Below are 19,336 nucleotides of genomic sequence, written 5' to 3' on the forward strand. Positions count from 1 at the left end.
CATTGGACGATGTGTGCTATGGCCTTTCCTCATGTCTGTTGTTTTGACCGGTGCTTATTGGTATGCCTATTTCGTATTTGTTTCTCCTGTGTTTTTTACGATCATTGTATTGCTGCCCGCCGCGGCCCCGCCCCTTTGGCTTGTCTCTCGGCCCGCCATATTCCTGTACTCCCTAACCCGTCCTTTACAAAATAAGAAAACTACCTTTCTCATTCTTATCTCCTGTGATTGCTCTAAGATGCTTGTTATTTCTCCTGTTTCTTTGCCTTTGTATACTGTGATACTCTGTTCATTGCTCCTGACATTCGGCTCTGTGGTGGCCAGCCCGGTGGGTTGTAGGCCCGTATTTGTGAGCTCTTTCTGTACAATAAAGGTTTTCAAAAAAAAAAAAAAAAAAAAAAAAAAAAAGTTAGGTACGTGAAACCCACCGTCCCAGGTATGATCCTTATCACCAGGTTAGTGTGGTTATCACGAGTCAGTAAGAATTTAGAAGCTAGCAGATCAGCCTGCAAAGATTGCAAGACGGCTGAGTGCTCAGGCAGCCAGCAAGATTTGGAAAAAGTTGGTTGTATCAAAGCATACAGAGGTTTGATACGCTGGGCATATTCCGGAATGTATGTTCTCCTGAAATTTAAAAAACCCAGTAAAGACTGTAATTTTTTCAGTGTTGTCGGAGCGCGCAACTGTGCACATTTCTCCAGGAAGTGAGGAGCCAAACCTCTATCTTCATTGTTGAGCTCATAGCCCAAAAACAACACTGTGTACTCTGCAATGTGCGATTTCGCAAAGTTAAATTTGTAACCCATGTCTGCGAAGTTACAAATTATACTATTGACTCGACACAGATGCTCCCAAATTTCGTCATCTGTGAGATAAATGTCATCCACATACGAGCAAGCATCCGGGTCGATCCTCTCCAAAAGAGAGACGATGCGGGCAGTGAAAATCCCAGGACTATTCTTATAGCCCATCGGGAGACGCCGAAAGTGTTTTTGCACCCCGGCTGAAGTAAAGCTGGTCCATTGGGAACTAAGACCATCCAATCTATGGGCATAAAAACCGTTGGAAATGTCAAGCGTGGTTTTAAAACACTTACGCACAAGACTATCTACCAGGGCAGAGCCGTGACTATTCTGTACTGCACAGTTACGGCAATGCGAGTTTAAATGCCTGTAATCCAAAACCAAACGATACGTTCCGTCCGGCTTGTTCACAGTAAAAAGGGGATTATTCATTGGAGACACACAAGTTTCAATTACACCCTGATATTCTAATTGTTCAAGGATAGCCGCGACGGAAGCCTTGGCTTCTCGCCGAATGGGATATTGAGGTTGAGGCTGTGGCTGAGACCGCAAAGGAATCTTGTGGCTTGGGGACAATTTATCCCAACCACACTGGTTGCGGTACAGAGCCGGCGCTAGAGCCTTAGCCCACTCTTCTGCAAAATGCTGCGCATGCTCTTTCGAGACAGTGTTCGCGAAACTGGGGAGGATTACCTCCTCCCCTCGCGGCGCTGCGAGGACAAAAGGTGGGGGCCAGTCAGCCTCCGAAAGCAGAATGTCATACGTAGACGAAAGATTTTCCCAAAATACCCCTTTTACAGTACGTTGTATGTCTCCTTCGATTAACAGGACAAATTCAAAAAGTCTATCAGGGGGAGCAACTCTCGTATCAGCTGTCTCTATTACAACAAAAACATCAGTCGCTGTCACCTTCAGTAGTGGACGCAGGGCCTCTCTCACAATGGTAATCTCCGCCGCGCTGTCCAGCAAGGTCAGAGCCCACGTCAGATTCCGAAGTCGCGTTCTCACTATCTGTGGCATATCGATGCGCTGTTAAAGCCACGACTTTCTTTTTAGCAAACTACGGTCTCTTCGGCGTTGTGCCTTCCTGCTTCCCTGCACCGTCAGTCTGGCGGGGCTGGTCACGTCCTTGTTGACCACCCCGTCCTCTTCCGCCTCCTCCACCACCGGTCTTCGGGGCCGATGAGTCCTGAAAGGCACGAGGAGAGCGTTGATCAGAAACCTGAAATCGATCAGGTGATTTAATCGTCGCGCGATCGCGCAAGTCATAAACACGCTCTGGCTGCGCGGGCATTGGAGGCGCAGGACTAGATTCTTGAGTCTGCTGCTGTTGCTTACCCTGTTTCTGCTTTTTCGGGCAATTTTGTTTCTTGGACTTGGGCTGGACTTCTGTCTCAGAAGGCTGCCCCTGAGGTTGCTTTTTCTCTTTGACAGAAAAAGGCTTTAGACCCTTACTAGTGCGACTCACTGTTTTATAAGCAGCCACAACTATCCTCGCTAACTGGCGGGGTTTATCGGCATCTGGGACAGCTGCCAAAGCATTAGCCACCTGAAAGTTTACTGCTTCCCCCTTGATATTAGCAAGTATGAGGTCGCATACTATTTCAAAGGAGCCACACAGGCGCATACCCAATTCAACCGCCGCCTCCGGTCCGTGATCATCTTGAACACGTTTAACAATCGTAGGCAGTACAGCCATAGATGGAGTGCCGAAACACCGTGCATAAACAGCCGCAAAAGTTCTGCCCCAGGTCTCACAGTCAACGAGTTCGGGTGCTAAATCTTTCGGTAAACTTATCGTCAAGATTCTATGTTTATCTCCAGGAGTTGTATTAGGAAATACTGCTTCCAGCTGGTCAAATTTCTCGGCAAGCCAGAAAGGAAATTCGTCCTTGTCCTGGGGACGCTTACCCATAACAGCATTGACCATTACAGGACTGAGCTTCAATCCGCCCTGTCCCGCTGGAAGAGCCGGACCCCCCGGGGGCCCACCCGGGAGATGACGACCGATGTATTGTACTAACGCACGAATCAGGGCAATTGAAACTTCATGTAGTCTACGAACCTCCGCTAAGGTACAATTGCCGTGTTGAGGATGAGGAGTAAATCCAGCCAAAACAGGCCAATTTGTGCCAGGAATGGACAAAGGACCTAACCTCGGAGCGGTCAAAGAATGGGGTAGGGCGCCACCAAACCAAACGCGATGCTGCCAATGATCAATAGGTATTTCCAGTGCCCTGTACGGAGTATATTCAGCCGGCACAGGAGAGGGAGTGTAAGTGTGGAACACATTCGAATTTGCGTCCACAGCCGGAAACGTCACCCACGAATAAAAGAGTTCGTACGGGTAAGCTGCTTCCGCACTCACCACCAAAATCACAGCCAAGCCATCAATGGGAACATTGTAAGTCTGCAAATGATTGCGCACAGCAATTCGACTATGCTGCGGAATGTCCACTGGCTGGGCCATAACTGCAAAGGAACTTAGAAAAACAAAGTAAACTTTGTAGCACAACTGGGTAGTAATTCAAGGAAACCGTTTTAGAAAGATTCAAGCTTGAAAAGACCTATTTCAAAAATAGGTAGGTTTGTCCGACACCACCGTTTTCCGGAAACTACAGCGAAGGGGTTAAGGTTTGAATGATATACTACTCGAGTGTCATGATATAAGACCACCAACGTATGGGCGCCATGTAGCAGGGTTTCCGTTCTTCCACAGAACTGTGCATAGAGATTTGGAACCTCGGCGAATTAGGGTGACCCAAAACTCACCTCAGTACCCAAAATCCCCTTACCAGGCTAGCTACAGTGTCTCATTGGTCATAACAAACTTCCAATGATTAGACAAACCAGAACATGAACTTACGATACCTCAGGTCACGTGGAACACATGAACACTCTTTCTTATATAATCATTTCAAACCAGAACGTGGAGTAAATGAGGACACGTGCACATTTGAAATATTTATTTACTAATGCCGTTTTCTCAAACGCAGTATCTTAGATAATACAAGGAAACATATTATCAGAAGCAAAGTTATCAGCATAGTTACTAGTCCATAGAAAGCAAAAGGTGACAGAATATTAATATGCTGTAATGAATAAGCGTTAACAACACCTAATTCTCACCCTCCCTAACTAGCATATTATATTAATATCTAAGAAGGTCCCTTTGGGTTTTAGAAGGGCGGGCCCATACCTCAAGATCCTAGTATGAAGAGATCACATCAACTTCCACCAGCTCTCTGCATGCGAACCGCATCAAGTGTGTGTGTGTGCTCTAAGCAAAGCAATATAAAATGCGCCTAAAGCCAGAATTTGGCAGGAGCTGCACTTACGTTATGTCTATGAAGGTGCGGAGATCAGACCTCATAACAATTCTGTATCATGTTATCCTTGAAGCTTCAGCACTCTCTGTACAGACATAGTTTATTAAGCAAAGCTGATATCAGAGCAATAACATATTATTCTCATATAAATCACATTGCTCCTCTAGGTTGAAAGCTAAATCAACAATTATGTGCCGTGTGCAGAAGCAGCAAAAGGAAAAATGGCGTTTATACATTTAATAAGCCCATGCTAACTTAACACAATATATAGATAAGCAGTAACTATATGACAGTGTCAGATGGGTCAGGAAGTCCTTTCCAACAGGATACATCATTTGACCTACGAACAATCTCTCCCTTCCCAAAAGCCATTCGCTGCAGGCTATATATACACAGGTAGCGGGGTAGTAAGATTTAAAAAAAAATGTTTTCTATTCAGATATATTCCAAACTGATTTATTGCTTTAGTTTTCCTAGGGTGTTACATTATTTGTGTTGGAAAACCCCTGTAGTTTTGCAATGTCTCTGGAATTTATGAGGTTCCCAATAAGTCTGATACTTCAAAAATTATATTTATTGTATACTTTAAAAATCAAAGATCTCAGGGTCATTAAGCTCTTAAAAGCATTAAACATCACAGAATGCCATAAAGAACCCTAGAGACTACCTATGGGCTTCCTTGTTCCCTTGATGATTTACAGGCAAAATAGGAAGAATGCTGAGAGTAAGTGAAATCCAGGGACGCTCTCACAAGAGTTTGTTCAAGTTCAGCAGGCCATGTAAAGTTGCATTATTGGCTCCATTTACTTGTACTAAATGGGCCAAAGTGGTTATGACTGACGCAAGGAACCACCCTACAGTGTGATCCACTGCTAAAGGATCACTACAGAAACAAATAACGACAAATTTGCTGATGACATTTATTTTGCTCAGTTACCTGGTCCAATTGACATGAATTATTCGCCAGTTCACAATATGTTAAGGATTTAAAAGACACAAAGGGCCCAATTCGCAAAAACAGGTGTAAAATGTGACATTCGTGCATTGTTGTAATTTGTCTCTTTCATAACTGTTTATGACTTATACATGCATAGTTTAATGCCTGTGGGAATTAATAGGGTAATTTAATGGAATTTGTGAACTTCTTTCTGCTCCATGTACTGCTTACAGTATGCAAGTGTAAGTTAGGGAAATTCAGCTATACCATGTTTTCATTTTTAACTTTTTTTATTTTAGACCATTTTTTCCTTATACGTCTTCTCTTTCAACGTCCACTTTGCCAATTCACATGCACTTTAGTGCACCTTCAAGCATTTTCTGCAACATTTTTACTGAAATCACTCACATGCAATTTAAATGTGTAGGTAAATCATTTACAAATGTTTGTGAATCAGCACCGATGCTGGGCCTGACTTGATCATATTTGCACAGAAGTTTCTAGGCCTCTCCAAAAGGCATATATACCCCATGGAGATCTCGTCACTGGCGTAACTAACTTGAAATTAGAACAGAACTGCGATAACATATGCATGAGTGTGTGCATTTAGGCAGGTTCTATATTTCTGAATGAGACCTCTTTAATCTCACACCTAAGGTATGCTTACCCCCTTTTCCAGGCTAAAGTTATACGCCTGGTAACATTCAATTTGAATCGTAACTCATGTGCCCCTCTTTCTCTTAACTAAGAAATTAAAAACAAATTATCTAGACCATGTTACCCATGGCTGCATGATGGAAGTTTTGACACGCTTTATTTATAGGTAATTGATTTGCACTGGAGCTGGGAGCTGCAGCCGTGGTGGGTCTGCAAATAGGAGGGCCTTGGAATGTGTCTGCGCAGGATCACGTTGCAAGCGCTCTCTGTTTACTGCGCTGGCCGTTTAAATCCCTCTATATTTCCCATGAGTACGTGTCCCGCTCGGTAAGTGGAATAACAGCCTATCGCACAGTTCAAGCCCCTTCGAACGCAGTCGCAGGCAGGAATACTTCCACCTCGGAGGAATGAGCACTAGCAACATGGCGCCGAGCAGTACCTGATGCCCAGGAACTTCGGCTGCTCTCCCGGTGCAGATATCGTACTTTCCATTTTAAGGCTGTCCATGTGCGCGAGGGAGATGACGGTTGCTGACACATACCAGGGGAGGGCGGTGACCGACGAGACTATGATTAGTACACCCACGCAGAAGAAATCCAGATGCAATCCGGCCCCTTTCTGAAAAGATTACAACACGCGTGTGTTATATTAAGTAAATTACATTGCAAGAATTTTAAAATAAAGAGACATTTCAAGCCAATTCAAAGTTCTACTACATAGTTAACTTCTCAAACCCTCCAAATATGTTTACACTTCCCCCGTTGCTGACAGCCTGCTTCATAGCTGCCAGCTGTTTAACATGAGTGGAACAGTTCTATGTTTGCAGAGTACTTAGTGACATTTCAATGAAGGGAAAAATTGAGTGTTATTTGAGTGACGATGTATAAAGAGTACAACAAAGCATTTACATTCATGGAATAAAGCCCTTCTAGAGTGTGCAGCGGAAAAGCTTCTTGTTTCTCGACTAAGTTAAAAAACTTAAAATTATAAGAATCTCCCAGTGACACTTTCTCCTGCATACTGTACATATGGAGAGGGTATTCCACTCGTGAATTCTCTTCTTCAATTATCCCTTCCACTGGCACAGGGAAAATTATCGATTGCCACTCACTTCTAAATAATTCTCTACTCTGCTTAACTGCGAGCAAGCTCAACAGAAACTTAAGTAAATGAAATAGTGAATGTGAGACACCATCCATCCTCGCTTTCTTTTACACGGCAGAATACTCCCGACACCTGTCTCTTCTCCATCCTTAGTTTTGTTATCTGCTCATCCCTTTTCGCTTTCCTTCCGTTCCTGCCAATCTCTCTACACTCTTTCCAAATCTTGTATTTACCCTTCCTTACCCACTCACTCTTGTTTCTTCTCCCCACCAGTTTCTCTCTGTCTTTTATTCTCACTCTCTTCGTCCATGTAATGAAAGCTCCACTCATTGTTGAGATTTTAAAGATTTATTGTAGGTTTCAAACTTAGCACAGATAGGGCAGCATCACAACATACATCCTTCCGCTGCCCCGATCCTCTACTAACTCCCCAACTACCTAGGTTCTAACACGTCATCAAAATCTATATGATAACGCATTCGATGACTCTAACTCTTATGTCATGGCTTATCTTCCCCCTTAAAACACAGAACAAAGGTTAATTGAATAAACTACATTTATGCATGAAAAGATAAATAAACATTAAATTTAAGCATAAAACTATAATTGATACAAGAGCGTACCAGCTGGAATCAATCAATACGCAGATTAGCACCAGCTGGAAGAAATCAGTATGCAGATAAGTATCACTATAAGTGGTACACAAATAATCATGTCTGATTGCCTACACTGACTATCTTAAGCATTAACAAAGTCACACCCAGAAATCCTTCTGCACATATGAAATCATTGTATCTTGTGGGCTTGATAATTCTTCAGCCAAATCTTCCAAATCTGGTAGTATTACTAATATTTGGAGATGATACATTATGGCTCAGTTAGGATGAGACGCTGTGGCTTTGGAATGAAACCAAAGCTGATCCATCAATGGACGGTCATACACATCAACAACTGCCTCTCCGATGTAATTTACATCCCTGGCGATTTGCTCTTGAGTGTTCACCCTCATTCAACCAGTTCCTGGTGTGTGGCACTGCATCACCCATGTTGTCTTTCATCAATGGCACTCTGCTCAAAAGGACTATACCCAGTTGTCACACAAGGTGTCACCCTGTACGCCCGCACAGTTTCCCTTACTTCTTTCTTCCATGGCAGTCCAGCATTTTTCACAAGTTGTATAGTATTCTTTATCACCCTACTGAAACCCTCAACAGCACCACTGCCAGCAGGGTAATTCACTTATGTGGTATTATGTTCAATGGCATTCCTACACAAATACTCTTTAAAAATCTCACCAGGGAATAGGGGTCCATTGGCCATAATTATGCACTTTAGTAAACATTCTCTCAACAATATTCGATACATAAAGCTCACCCCTGTATTGGAATCAGCCTTGGATAAGATCTCTATTTCTGTCCATTTAGCAAAATGACCAAAACACACAATTATGTACCTGGGAAACGAGCCATCATAAACAGGTCCGACTATATCTAACCTGGAATGATCGGTGGATTAAATGCAACTAAGGTTTTCTCCGAGTCATTGCAGAACTCGCATTCTCTTACTTTCCTTTCAACGGCCACATCGATATTTGCCCAGCATTATAACTCGTTATTAGAAATGGGTCTCTAGTTGGCAGTGATGTACACCCTGTCCAAGTAGGGACCCTCACTCTAGTCAATGTAAGGGGATTACACAGCTAAAATAACCCCTGCTCACCCCTTGGCAGCTTGGTTCCAGCAGTCAGGCTTATCTCAGAGGCAATGTGTTAAGCATTTGTACATACACACACAGTAACACAGTAGAAACACAGCAAAAGGATACCACACCCATTTAGAAAAAAAACAATGTTTAGCTGAACAAAACAAGACCAAAACGACAAAAATCCAACATACACAAGTCAAAATATCACTCTTAAAACCTTCAAATTAGGTCAGTCCATAGGAAACTATGGATCCATCACTTTTAGCACAAAATACCTGGGATGGGTCAAATTCAAAGACGAAAACAGGTGCAGGGGAGGTGAAGTGCTGGAAAAGCAATGCTATGAATCGGTTTTTTACTCCATGGGGAGGTGATGCATCGGTTCCTTACTGCCAGGGGAGGTGATGTGTCAGTTCCTTATTGCAGCGCAGGGGAGGTGATGCGTCACTTCCTTACTATGAGAGGAGGTGATTCGTCAGTTCTTTACTGTGAGGGGAGGTGGTGGGCTGATCTGCGGACACCTGGCCTTGGTTCCTTACTTCTGGGGAATGTCGATAAAGAACTTGGCGCCCAGGGGCGGTGCGTTGAAAGTCCAGACGTGCTGTGTCGATGCGGCAGCTGCGGAATAGGCGCTGTATCTATTTCACAGCTGCGAAGCAGGTGATGCATCGATTTCTGCCGCCACACAGCAGGGCTTGTGGTGGAGTCAGAGCTTGTGTCATGATGTCGGTGACACAGTGCTTAGGACTTGGCTTGCGCCAATCTTTTGGTCATACGGCAGGCGCTGCGTCGATTCTTCGGCCGCACAGCACCGACGCCTGATTTTTCAACTGCACAGCAGCGCTTACTCAGAAGAACAGTAGCTGAGCGTCAATGCATGGATTTTCTTCCCAGAATTACCATAATCCACATCCATGGGCCCAGGAATTGGATTTGGCACCAGTCAGAGCTCTCAGCGGAAGAGCCCAGACACTGTTAGGTGAAATCTTTGATCGCCTGGAGACTTTTTAACAGGAGGCAAGCACGCACCAGCCCTTGGAGAACCTTGGAAGGCAGGATGTAGAAAGCAAAGTCCAGTTCTTTCGCTCCTAGGACAGAAGCTGCAAGCAGCAGACCGGCACAACAAAGTAGCAAGCAGAGTGTCAGTCCCTCCTACAGCATCCAGCTCTTCTTCCTGGCAGAATGTCCTCTTAGGCCAGAAGTGTTATAAAGTTATGGTGTCATAGCTCCAGTACCTATACCAGTTTCTGCTTTTGAAGTAGGCAAACTTCAAAGGAAAGTCTGTGTAGATCACAATAATCACTCTAGCTCAGGAAGACCCATCAGCCTGGTGATTGCCCATCAGGATATGCAGGGCACACCTCAGCTCCCTCTGTGTGACTGTCTAGACAGAGTGCACAAACGGTCACCCTCCCTCATACGTGGATTCCACAGGCAGGCAGAGGCAAAGAAAATGGCCACTTTCTAAAAGTGGCATTCAAACACGCAATTTAAAAAACAATTTCACCAAAATATGAATTTTTAAATTGTGAGTTTAGGGACCGCAAACTCCAAATCTCTATCTCTTCCCAATTGGAAGTTACTATTGTAAGAGGATACAAGGCAGTGCCAATGATAACCTATTGGAAAGATAGTCTTTCCAATAGTGAAAAACTAAATTAGCAGTATTTTACTATCAGGACATATAAAGCACAGCAGTACATGTCCTACCTTTCAAATACACTGCACCATGCCCATGGGGCTACCTTGGGCATATCTTAGGGTTGCATTACATGTAGTAAAAGGGAAGGTTTGGGCCTGGCAAGAGGTTGACTTGCCAGGTAGACATGACAGTTCAAAACAACCCACACAGACACTGCAGTGGCAGGTCTGAGACATGGTTGCAGGGCTACTTATAAGGGTGGCACAATCAGTATTCAAGTCCACTTGTAGAAATTGATTTACAGGCCCTGGGCACACACAGTGCACTTTACTAGGGACTTACCAGTAAATCAAATATGCCAATCATTGATAATCATTTACAGATACAATTTACACATGGAGCACTTGCACTTAAGCACTGGTCAGCAGCCGTAAAGTGCCCAGAGTCCTGAAACCAGCAAAAACGAAATGCAGCACACAGTCAAAGACAGGAAGTCAGAAGCAAAACAAAAGACAGGTAAAAAATACACCAAAGATGCCAGGTCTAACATTCCTTTACTCTGCTTTTCGTGAGCCCCAAATGACCCTGATGACATATGTCCAACGCCTTGTCTCCCAGTGCACTAGGAGGACTTATTGTACCATTACGTACCACTTTACCATCCTCCCCAGACAGCCTGTTTCTCAACTCCTAAAAGACACAGGTGTCTTCCTCCATTTCACTCTTATTAGACCTGTCTTCATTTATCTACGCCCACACTCTTTGTAAAACAACATCTTTCTCTAAGGCGTCTTTACATTCACTTTTCAAGACACAATAGACTTCATCTAAAATGTCAGTTACAACATTCCTCTTTATCTTCAATATCCATACTTTTTCTACTAACGATCTTAGTGAAATGGGTAAAAGACTCAGAAAGTCAGCAATTTTGTTCTTAAAACCAGGCACATAGTTTACTTTATAACTGTAATCCAACAATGAGGCACACAAGCTAGGCGAGGAGATGCATTAAACAGACCTTTGGAGGTCAGAACTTTAGTAAGTGGTTTATGATCACTCCGCAATTCAACTTGAGACCCCCAAATGAATGTTCTAAAATGTTCTAGACCCCCAAACACATTCTAAAGCCTCCCACTCAATTACAGAATATTTCTCCTCGGTCTGAGACAAAGAATGGGAGGCAAAAGCTATTTTACAATCTCTTCCTTGACCATCCACTTGGGTATGGACCACTTCCACGCCTTTATTACTTGCATCTTTAGTAACAATGCTTTTCAGTGTAGGGTCAAACCCTTGTAGTGCAGGTGCACTTGTAATAACCTTAAACAAAATCACATCATGCTCTTCCCTTGTTTTACCCATGACTAGCTTGTCATCTTTAAAGAATAAAACATCCTTGGATACCTTAAACACCAAAATCATGAGTCACTAGAACATAGCAGCAGCCAATGCCAGTCCAAATGGAACTCTTATAAACTAGAAACACCCAAACACTGTGATGAATGCAGTGAGTGTATGGCTGTCTGGTAAAGGGGAACCTGATGGTACGCTGATTTTAAATCAAGGGTGGTGAACCACTCTATTCCCTTTGTTAACAACATGAATTTTTGGAAGCGGAAATTGGTCAACTAGAATGTTCTTATTTAAGTCTCTAAAGCCCACATGCATCAAAGCAAAAAACGGTCGCAACAGGCAGATTCTCAGAATCTGCCCCATTGCAACAGGTATTTTTGCACTAGGGATGCATCATCCCAAATGCAAAAATCGCAATTTAAGTAATCTCTAAATTGCGATTACTTAAATTGCAATAGCATTTATGGAATCTCAAGTTGAGATTCCTTAAATGCAATGCATTACATAAAAAAATTAGCGATTTCGCTAATAGGGGGAGCAAATTACCATGAAGTTGAACTTCATGGTAATTTGCTAAAACTTTGAAAAATGCACTAAAGTGCATTTTTCAAAGTTCCATTTTACACACACACATGCCCTTGGGGAATGTGTGTGTGCAAGATGTACTCATATGCAGATGTCAGGAGTGCAACAGGGTGTCCTTTTGACACCGTGGCACCCTAGAAATTGCATTCTCAATTTGCGATTCTATAATTGAGAATCGCAAATTGAGAATGTCTTCCCATTCAATCCTATGGGCCTCTAGGCCCATAGGAATGAATGGGGAGGTATTCCTTAATTGCGACTCGCAATTTGTGAGTCACAATTAATGAATGTTTAGAAATCACCATTTTTAAAGCGATTTCTACATGCATAGCCTTTTGCTATTCCTTATTAGCGAATCCTTATTTTTCGCTAATAAGGAATCGCAAAAGGCATTGTTGATGCATGTGCCAGTTTAATCTATGGGGAGTCTGAGTTTACTACTAGGCGGTCGCACTACAAGAGGAGTAACCCAGTCTGAAGATTCAACTGGCTCAATGATGCCTGCAGAATGTAACTTCTCTAGTTCTGAAGACACGTAATTTCGATACTCATTGGCACATTCCTGGACTTATGTACACAATTTATGGCGTCATTTTCAACATAATTTTTTGTTGGAATCCCTTTAATTCGCCAATGCCACCAGTAAACCCCTCAGGGTATGAAGTTACAATCTCATCTTCCTCTTTGTCCTCACAATCCTTTATGGCTAAGACAGGTTTGGATTTATTGGGATCAAGGATAATACCCAGATCTCCCTTGTAGAGCGCATAGTAACCTGGAAGCATCCCTGGTCCCACCAGCCCAAAACAGATGGTCCAGTTTTAGAGACATGTAATTTGAACAATGCCTCTCGGTTCTAAAATCTAAAGGATAATTTCCTGTAAACCATAGTTGTTGAGTTTGCTGGGGTCTGTCGATGCTTTCTTTAATAGGGCGTTGACTACTGCGTGTTTCCTGTCCTCAGGGAAGGTGACCGTTGCAATTGAGGTGTTGAACAAAGGGGTGAATATCAGGGGCGTAACACAGGCCCCTGCAGCCCCCGCAGTGCGGGGGGGGGGGGGGGGGGGGGGGCCTCGAGCTGCAAGGGGCCCCCTCAGGTTCTGTGTGATCCGTTGCGCTGCATGAGCCTGCACCCTGGTGGCCAGCACACCTACGCTGCTCTTATTTATCCAAAGTATTCATGTTGCATGAAGTAAATACTGCAGTTTGCACCTCTTTCCTTGAATGCACTCTGCACCGGCAAAGTTACGGAGTTTGAATAGGCACGCATGCGCCGCTAGACGTTACGTGACGTCCTGCTGTCACCGGCTGCAGCCTGCAGTTCAGCTTGTGGGAGGCCAGCAAATTTTGGAAGCGCTGGGCTACTCGGCAGTAAATTGAAATTAATTGACCCCTCGACCACTGTACCCAACCCCACGGACCCCCGGCGGACGATGGGGCCCACACTGTACAGCTAAGCTGTTCCTCCTGCTCCTGCTGAGTCTGATAGCCGGGAGGCTGGTGCACGTTTGCCGAGGGTGTGACGGACCCCTAAACCAGAATTGCTGTTGCTCGCACGTGTCAGTGAGACACTGCCAGACTTACTCCACGTTTAAATGTTAATCTAATTTGCTTGTAAATTAAGTGCTTAGCACGATCAGCTACCTGCTGGGCAGTGTAGTTTTGCCTAGTTTTGCCCTCGTCACCGAGCACACGGGAACAGGGGGTTTGGCGCTGCAATTATTCTCTTATATTCTACCAACAGATCTCAGGTTTTGTAAAAGGTTGCTGCTTTGTTAAAACCACCCTTCGGTGTCACTTCTCGGGGCTCAACCAGATACCAACTATTTAGTACCTACACAGAGCTGGATGCCCAGGGCCGTCAGGGATCATGAGGCCTAACTACAAGACATTTGAGGACACCCAGCCTCTGTATCAATCTCTGCCTACGTGACTGTCACGAAAACAAAGAGGGCTGATGGAAAAATTACTAAAACAAACATCTAAAATTAACATTTTTGTCTCTCACATGTTCTGTTTATGCTTGGCTTTTTTCCTTAGATGTTTTTTTTGCTAATCGTTCTTTCTGATTTTATTTGAAAGGTGAGCTCAATTTCAAAGTTCATCACTCAAAGCTTACGTAATCTTGCCACTTACTCAGAACTGTGCCTGCTCTACTGGGTCACACCTCTTTGCTGTGTCATTAATTTTACACCCAAACCCTGGTTATTTACACACTGAACGGTGGGACGTGCGCATTTCCACAGAGAACATATATAGACAACAAAGTTTAGCTGATCAGCGTCATTGCTCTGTACTGAAAGCATTATCAATTAATTACCTTCAAGCCCTGCCCACTGCTGTACAACATTTTGGAATTCTTAAACGTTTACCATCTGAAGTGCAGCATATTCTGCTGCCCACTCTTTCCACCAGGGAGGTGGAATGTTTCTTTCCCACTCAGCATGCCCCTTGCCACCACTTCACTTCCTAAGTGCCCTTCCATTTTTGGTGCTTTGTAGAACTTTTAAAATCTTCGTATAGTTTCTCATGGCTCAAATGGGTGTAATTTCTGATATTTATATGTTTCCCCTTATTCATTGCTTGATTTTGATCGTGAGAAAATGTTACTCATAGTCATTCAAATGTCACTCATAATTACAATGAAATTATTAATGTCACACATAGCAATCTGAAACCTTGGCAGCTATGTTTGCCTGGCCACAAGATGGCCACTTTGAGAGGAGGCACTATCAGTTGGAGTGGACATCTGACATTTATTTGCAGCCAGATGCAACATTGGGGCAAATATATAATTGCTGCCTCTACCAGATGCCCCGCTGAGCCCGGTGTGGCCACCCATTGGTAGTTTTGATGCCGCTTGACCGAATTGTGGCCCACATCCTGGTGGACTGCAGCTGCTGCTGGGAGCATTGGCGCGGGGAAGGAGATGCCCGCTGCTGAACCTCGCTCTGTGGATACCCTTGAGTGGTGGGCCCGCTTGCGGTGCCTCTGCAGAGGCGGGATACCTTTGCTGGCTTCTGAACTGCCCCAGGGCGCGATCAGGGGAGAGAGGCTTTGTGTCACCTGGGAATATGTCCTTATCCCCCCCTCCCTGGACGACAATGAGCCGCAGTGACATACAGGGCCCCCCTCCTGCCCACTGTTGCCTGCCGTGGCTGGGCCCCCGTTGCCTCCTGCTGATTCCTGTGGTGCTGGGGCCGGCCGCCCAGAACTTCAGCTGTAATTGTGGCTGGGCCTGATTCTTCCTTGGCATTGTCGGGCCCTAGGCTGGGCCATTTGAACTGGACTGTACTCTACTCCTACTAGATTGTTGACTGCTTGGGGCTGCTGCGGGCTTGCCTGCCTCTCCCGCGGGCCTCTGTGGTGTTGTTGGACACTTCCTGTTTACCTCTGGCTTCCCTATGGGGCACCCTGCATGTTTGACCCCCGGGGGCTCGCTACCAGCCTTGTGGGAGAACTCTTGAATGTCGTGGCATGGACACTTCGGGCAGTGACCTGGAGTGAGGTGAGCTTGCATGCTGCCTCTGCCCACCATCACTCGGTCTTCTAACCCCATGGCCATCTCCACCTCGGGGATCCCTCCAAACCCAAGACCACCGTCGTGAGTGCAACAGTACCTGAAGGAAGGCCAGACTGAACACGGCAAGAATTTCATGATCTGTAAATATGTAGTATATAATTGTCCAACCCTAATCTCTTTTTAAAATGTAATCTTGAGTGAATTTCTAAATTGTGTGTATGTATGTATTATATATACATATATATATATATATATGTAACTCTAACCACTAGTATCTGTAGTAGATGTATTTACTTACTACCTTTCTTATGTGAATTTAGAGTTTATCTGTTTGTATATTTTCCTTGAGTGAATTTGCAACTTGTAAATATGTAACTCTAACCTCTAGTATCTGTAGTAGACTTTTGTACTTACTACCATTCTTCAATCAATCAATCAGGGAATTGTAGGTGTGCTACTTACCCGTGATGGTCTCAAGGCACTGGGGAAAAGGAGGAGGGGGGCAGGCGTAGATCTGTCTAGCCGAAGAGCCAGGTTTTGAGGGTCTTCCTGAAGGTGTTCAGGGAGGGGGCTGGTCTGTTGTCTGGCTGTAGCTCATTCCAGGTTTTGGCTGCAAAGTGGTAGAAGGATCTTCTACCTGCTCTGGCTCTGTGGATGCGTGAGGTTTTGGCCAGTGCGAGGTTGGAAGATCGGAGGTTTCTTTTGGATATGTGGAAGTTGATTCTGTCTTTGAGGTATTTGGGTCCGGTGTTGTGTAGGCATTTGTAGGCGTGAATGAGAATTTTTAAGGTGACTCTTTTCTCCACAAGGGATGCCAGTGGAGTCTATGTAGGTGATGTGTTCATGCCGGGGGATGTCAAAAACGAGTCTGGTGGCGGTGTTCTGTATTATCTCGAGTTTGCGGATTAGGGACTTGTTGATGCCGGCGTAGAGTGCATTTCTGTAGTCCAGTCTGCTGGTGATGAGTGCGTGGGTGACTGGGTTCCTTGAATCAGGGGGGATTCAGGGGGGATCCACTTGAAGGTCTTGCGGAGGATGCGCAGGGTGTTGAAGCAGCTGTAGGTGACGGCGTTGACCTGGTGGTTCATGGTGAGTGATGATTTCAGTACAATGCTGAGGTTCTTGGTGTGGTCTTTTGTATTTGTATTTGTATTGGATATTTGTAGAGCGCAACTATCGCTCCGAAAGGAGCATCCTGGCGCTGGCTGGAAAGTGAGAAATCAGATGCGGTTAGTGAGGCGGAATTAGATGGCGGCCATGACATACTCATCTGGGAGGCTGAAAATCCATGTTTTAGCTGTTTTCTGAACTGAGTTTCTTTAGTTTGTGACCGCAGATGGTGCGGCATGGAATTCCATGCTCTGGAGGATAGATGGGTCAGGGTTTTACCCCCTTTAGTTTTTAGGTTGAATTTGGCAATTTTTAGCAGGTTGTTGTTGGAGGATCTCAGGGTCCTCAGGGGGATGTAGTGTGGGTAGCGTTTAATTAGATATTTGGGGCCAGTGCTGTGAAATGCCCTGAAAGCGATGATAAGGATTTAAAAAAAGATCCTTTTGTGCAGAGGCAGCCAGTGGAGGGTTCTCATAGCGGTAGAGGCCGAAGCCCTCCTGGGGAGTTTAAGCACCAGTCTAGCGGCGGAATGTTGGATGCTCTGGAGTTTTTTAAGTGTGATTTTCTTCACACCTGCTAATAGACCATTGCAGTAGTCGAGACGCGCTAAGATTAGTGCGACCGCTACCGCCTTTCTTGCCTCCGTTGGTAGAAGGTCAAAGAATTTTTTTAGGGATTTAATAATCCCGAAGCAGCTTCCTGCCAGGTGCCTGGCGTGCTGATCGAAGGATAGATCAGTATCAAATAATACTCCAAGGTTTTTAGCTGTTGTGACGGTCTGGGGGGGAGCGGTGGAATCCTCTGGCCACCAGAGATTAGGACAGAAGTTTACATTTTTCCCCATGGGGAGGATTTCTGTCTTGCTTGTATTGCACTTGAGGTGGTTAGTTTCCATCCACAGAAAGACATCTTTTAAGCAATTTTTGAGATTTTGTTCGGCATTTGTTGTGTTATCATCTAATGGAACGACGAGTTGGGTGTCGTCGGCGTACAATGTAACAGTAATGCCAAATGATTCGATCAGAGAAATGAGGGGGATGAGGTAGACGTTAAAAAGCAGAGGGCTTAAGATTGAGCCCTGTGGGACTCCGGATCGAATCTTTTTCTCTGTGGAGCTGAAGGGACCTAGTGTGATGGATTGTGATCTTTCAGTTAGAAAGGATGTTATCCAGTCCAGTGCTAGGTCGGAGATGCCGATTGCCTTAAGCCTATCTAGAAGTATGGCGTGAGAGATGGTATCGAATGCTGCTGTTAAGTCAAGTAAAATCAGCACAGCATTCTTTCTTTGGTCCTGTAGGAGTTTTATGGAGTCCGTTAATTCGATCAAGGCTGTTTCCGTCGAGTGCTGGGGGCGAAAGCCTGACTGAAGGGGGTGGAGAATGTTATTCTTTTCCAGGTAGTTTTTGAGTTCCTTGTGAACTGTCTGTTCCGTAATTTTTCCCAGAATTGGGAGAAGTGAGATTGGGCGGAGATTGGTGAGATCTGAGGGGGATTTGTTAGGTTTTTTCATCAAAGGCTTCACGGTGCCTTGTTTCCATTTTCTCGGGACAGTGCCGGTGGTGAGGGAGGTATTTACTATTTGATTTATGATGGGATTAATAGCTTCGATCAGTTGGTGAAGAATTCTGGGTGGGCAGGAGTCGGAGGGGGCCCCTGATTTACACGCTAGAATTACTTCGCGGGTTTGTGCTAGACTGACCGGTGAGAATGCTTTTAGATTTCCTGCTGTATTACCTGCTTGTTCCGAGAGGATGAAGGATTGGGGAACTTTATATGGGGGAAAATCTTTGTGAATGAGGTTGATTTTCTCCTCAAAGAAGTCTGCTATTTGATCGCAGAGATCTTGGGAAGGGGGAATTTCAGGCTGTAAAGCTTTGGGATGAGTGAAGGTTTTGACAATTGCGAACAAAGTTTTCTGTTTTTGCTTCGACTCATTGATGGCTTTAATGTAGAAATCCTTTTTTGCGCTTTTTATGATGAGGTGGTAGCTTTTCCTTAGTTGGACATAGGAGTTTCTGTCCGTGCTATCGTACGTTTTACGCCATTTACGTTCCCCTTTCTTGCAGAGTAGATGTGCTTTAGCTAATTCTGGCGTGAACCAGGGGGCACTTATTTTGCCTTTTTTCTCTGTTTTCTTAGAATGTTTGGGAGGGGCGCGTGATTTGATTTCTTGTTGGATCCAATTATGGAAAAGTTTGGAGTCCTGTTCAACGTTACCCGTCAGGCTAGGGGATTGGGTCTCAATGGTAGGCTTAAGTTTAAAAATTTCTTCAACCGTTTTCCAATTGATATGGTTGTCAGGAAGTGGGCTAGATTTAATTGAGTATTTAGGGCGCGTGGTCTTGATGGTAAACGGGATCAGGCTGTGGTCTGTCCAAATTTGTGGGACGGGGGTCTGGGCATTTAGAAGAGGAAAATTAGTACAAAGCCCATCTAGTGTGTGTCCGGCTAGATGAGTGGGTTGTTTGACCCTTTGTTGAAGTTTAAAAATTTCCAAAGTTTGGTGGAAATTTAGTGCCTGAGCGTCCTCTGTGGAATCGAGGTGTAGATTAAAGTCGCCCAAGAGGGTGACGTGTGGGTATCGGGTTA

The 19,336-nt window shown here is 44.6% G+C and overlaps 1 protein-coding gene across 1 annotated transcript in view; it reads right to left on the reverse strand.

Annotated features, from left to right (window-relative positions):
- The window catches only part of LOC144769271 (electrogenic sodium bicarbonate cotransporter 1-like), a 584,697-nt gene that overhangs the window by 89,086 nt on the left and 476,275 nt on the right, over positions 1–19,336 (reverse strand). Inside the window, exon 16 of the mRNA XM_078653329.1 lies at positions 6,166–6,344. Within this exon, the coding sequence (XP_078509455.1) occupies positions 6,166–6,344 (179 nt within the window). The remainder of the gene's footprint in view (positions 1–6,165; positions 6,345–19,336) is intronic.

Source organism: Lissotriton helveticus, chromosome 7, assembly GCF_964261635.1.
Source record: "Lissotriton helveticus chromosome 7, aLisHel1.1, whole genome shotgun sequence".
Classification (NCBI taxonomy): Eukaryota; Metazoa; Chordata; class Amphibia; order Caudata; family Salamandridae; genus Lissotriton; species Lissotriton helveticus.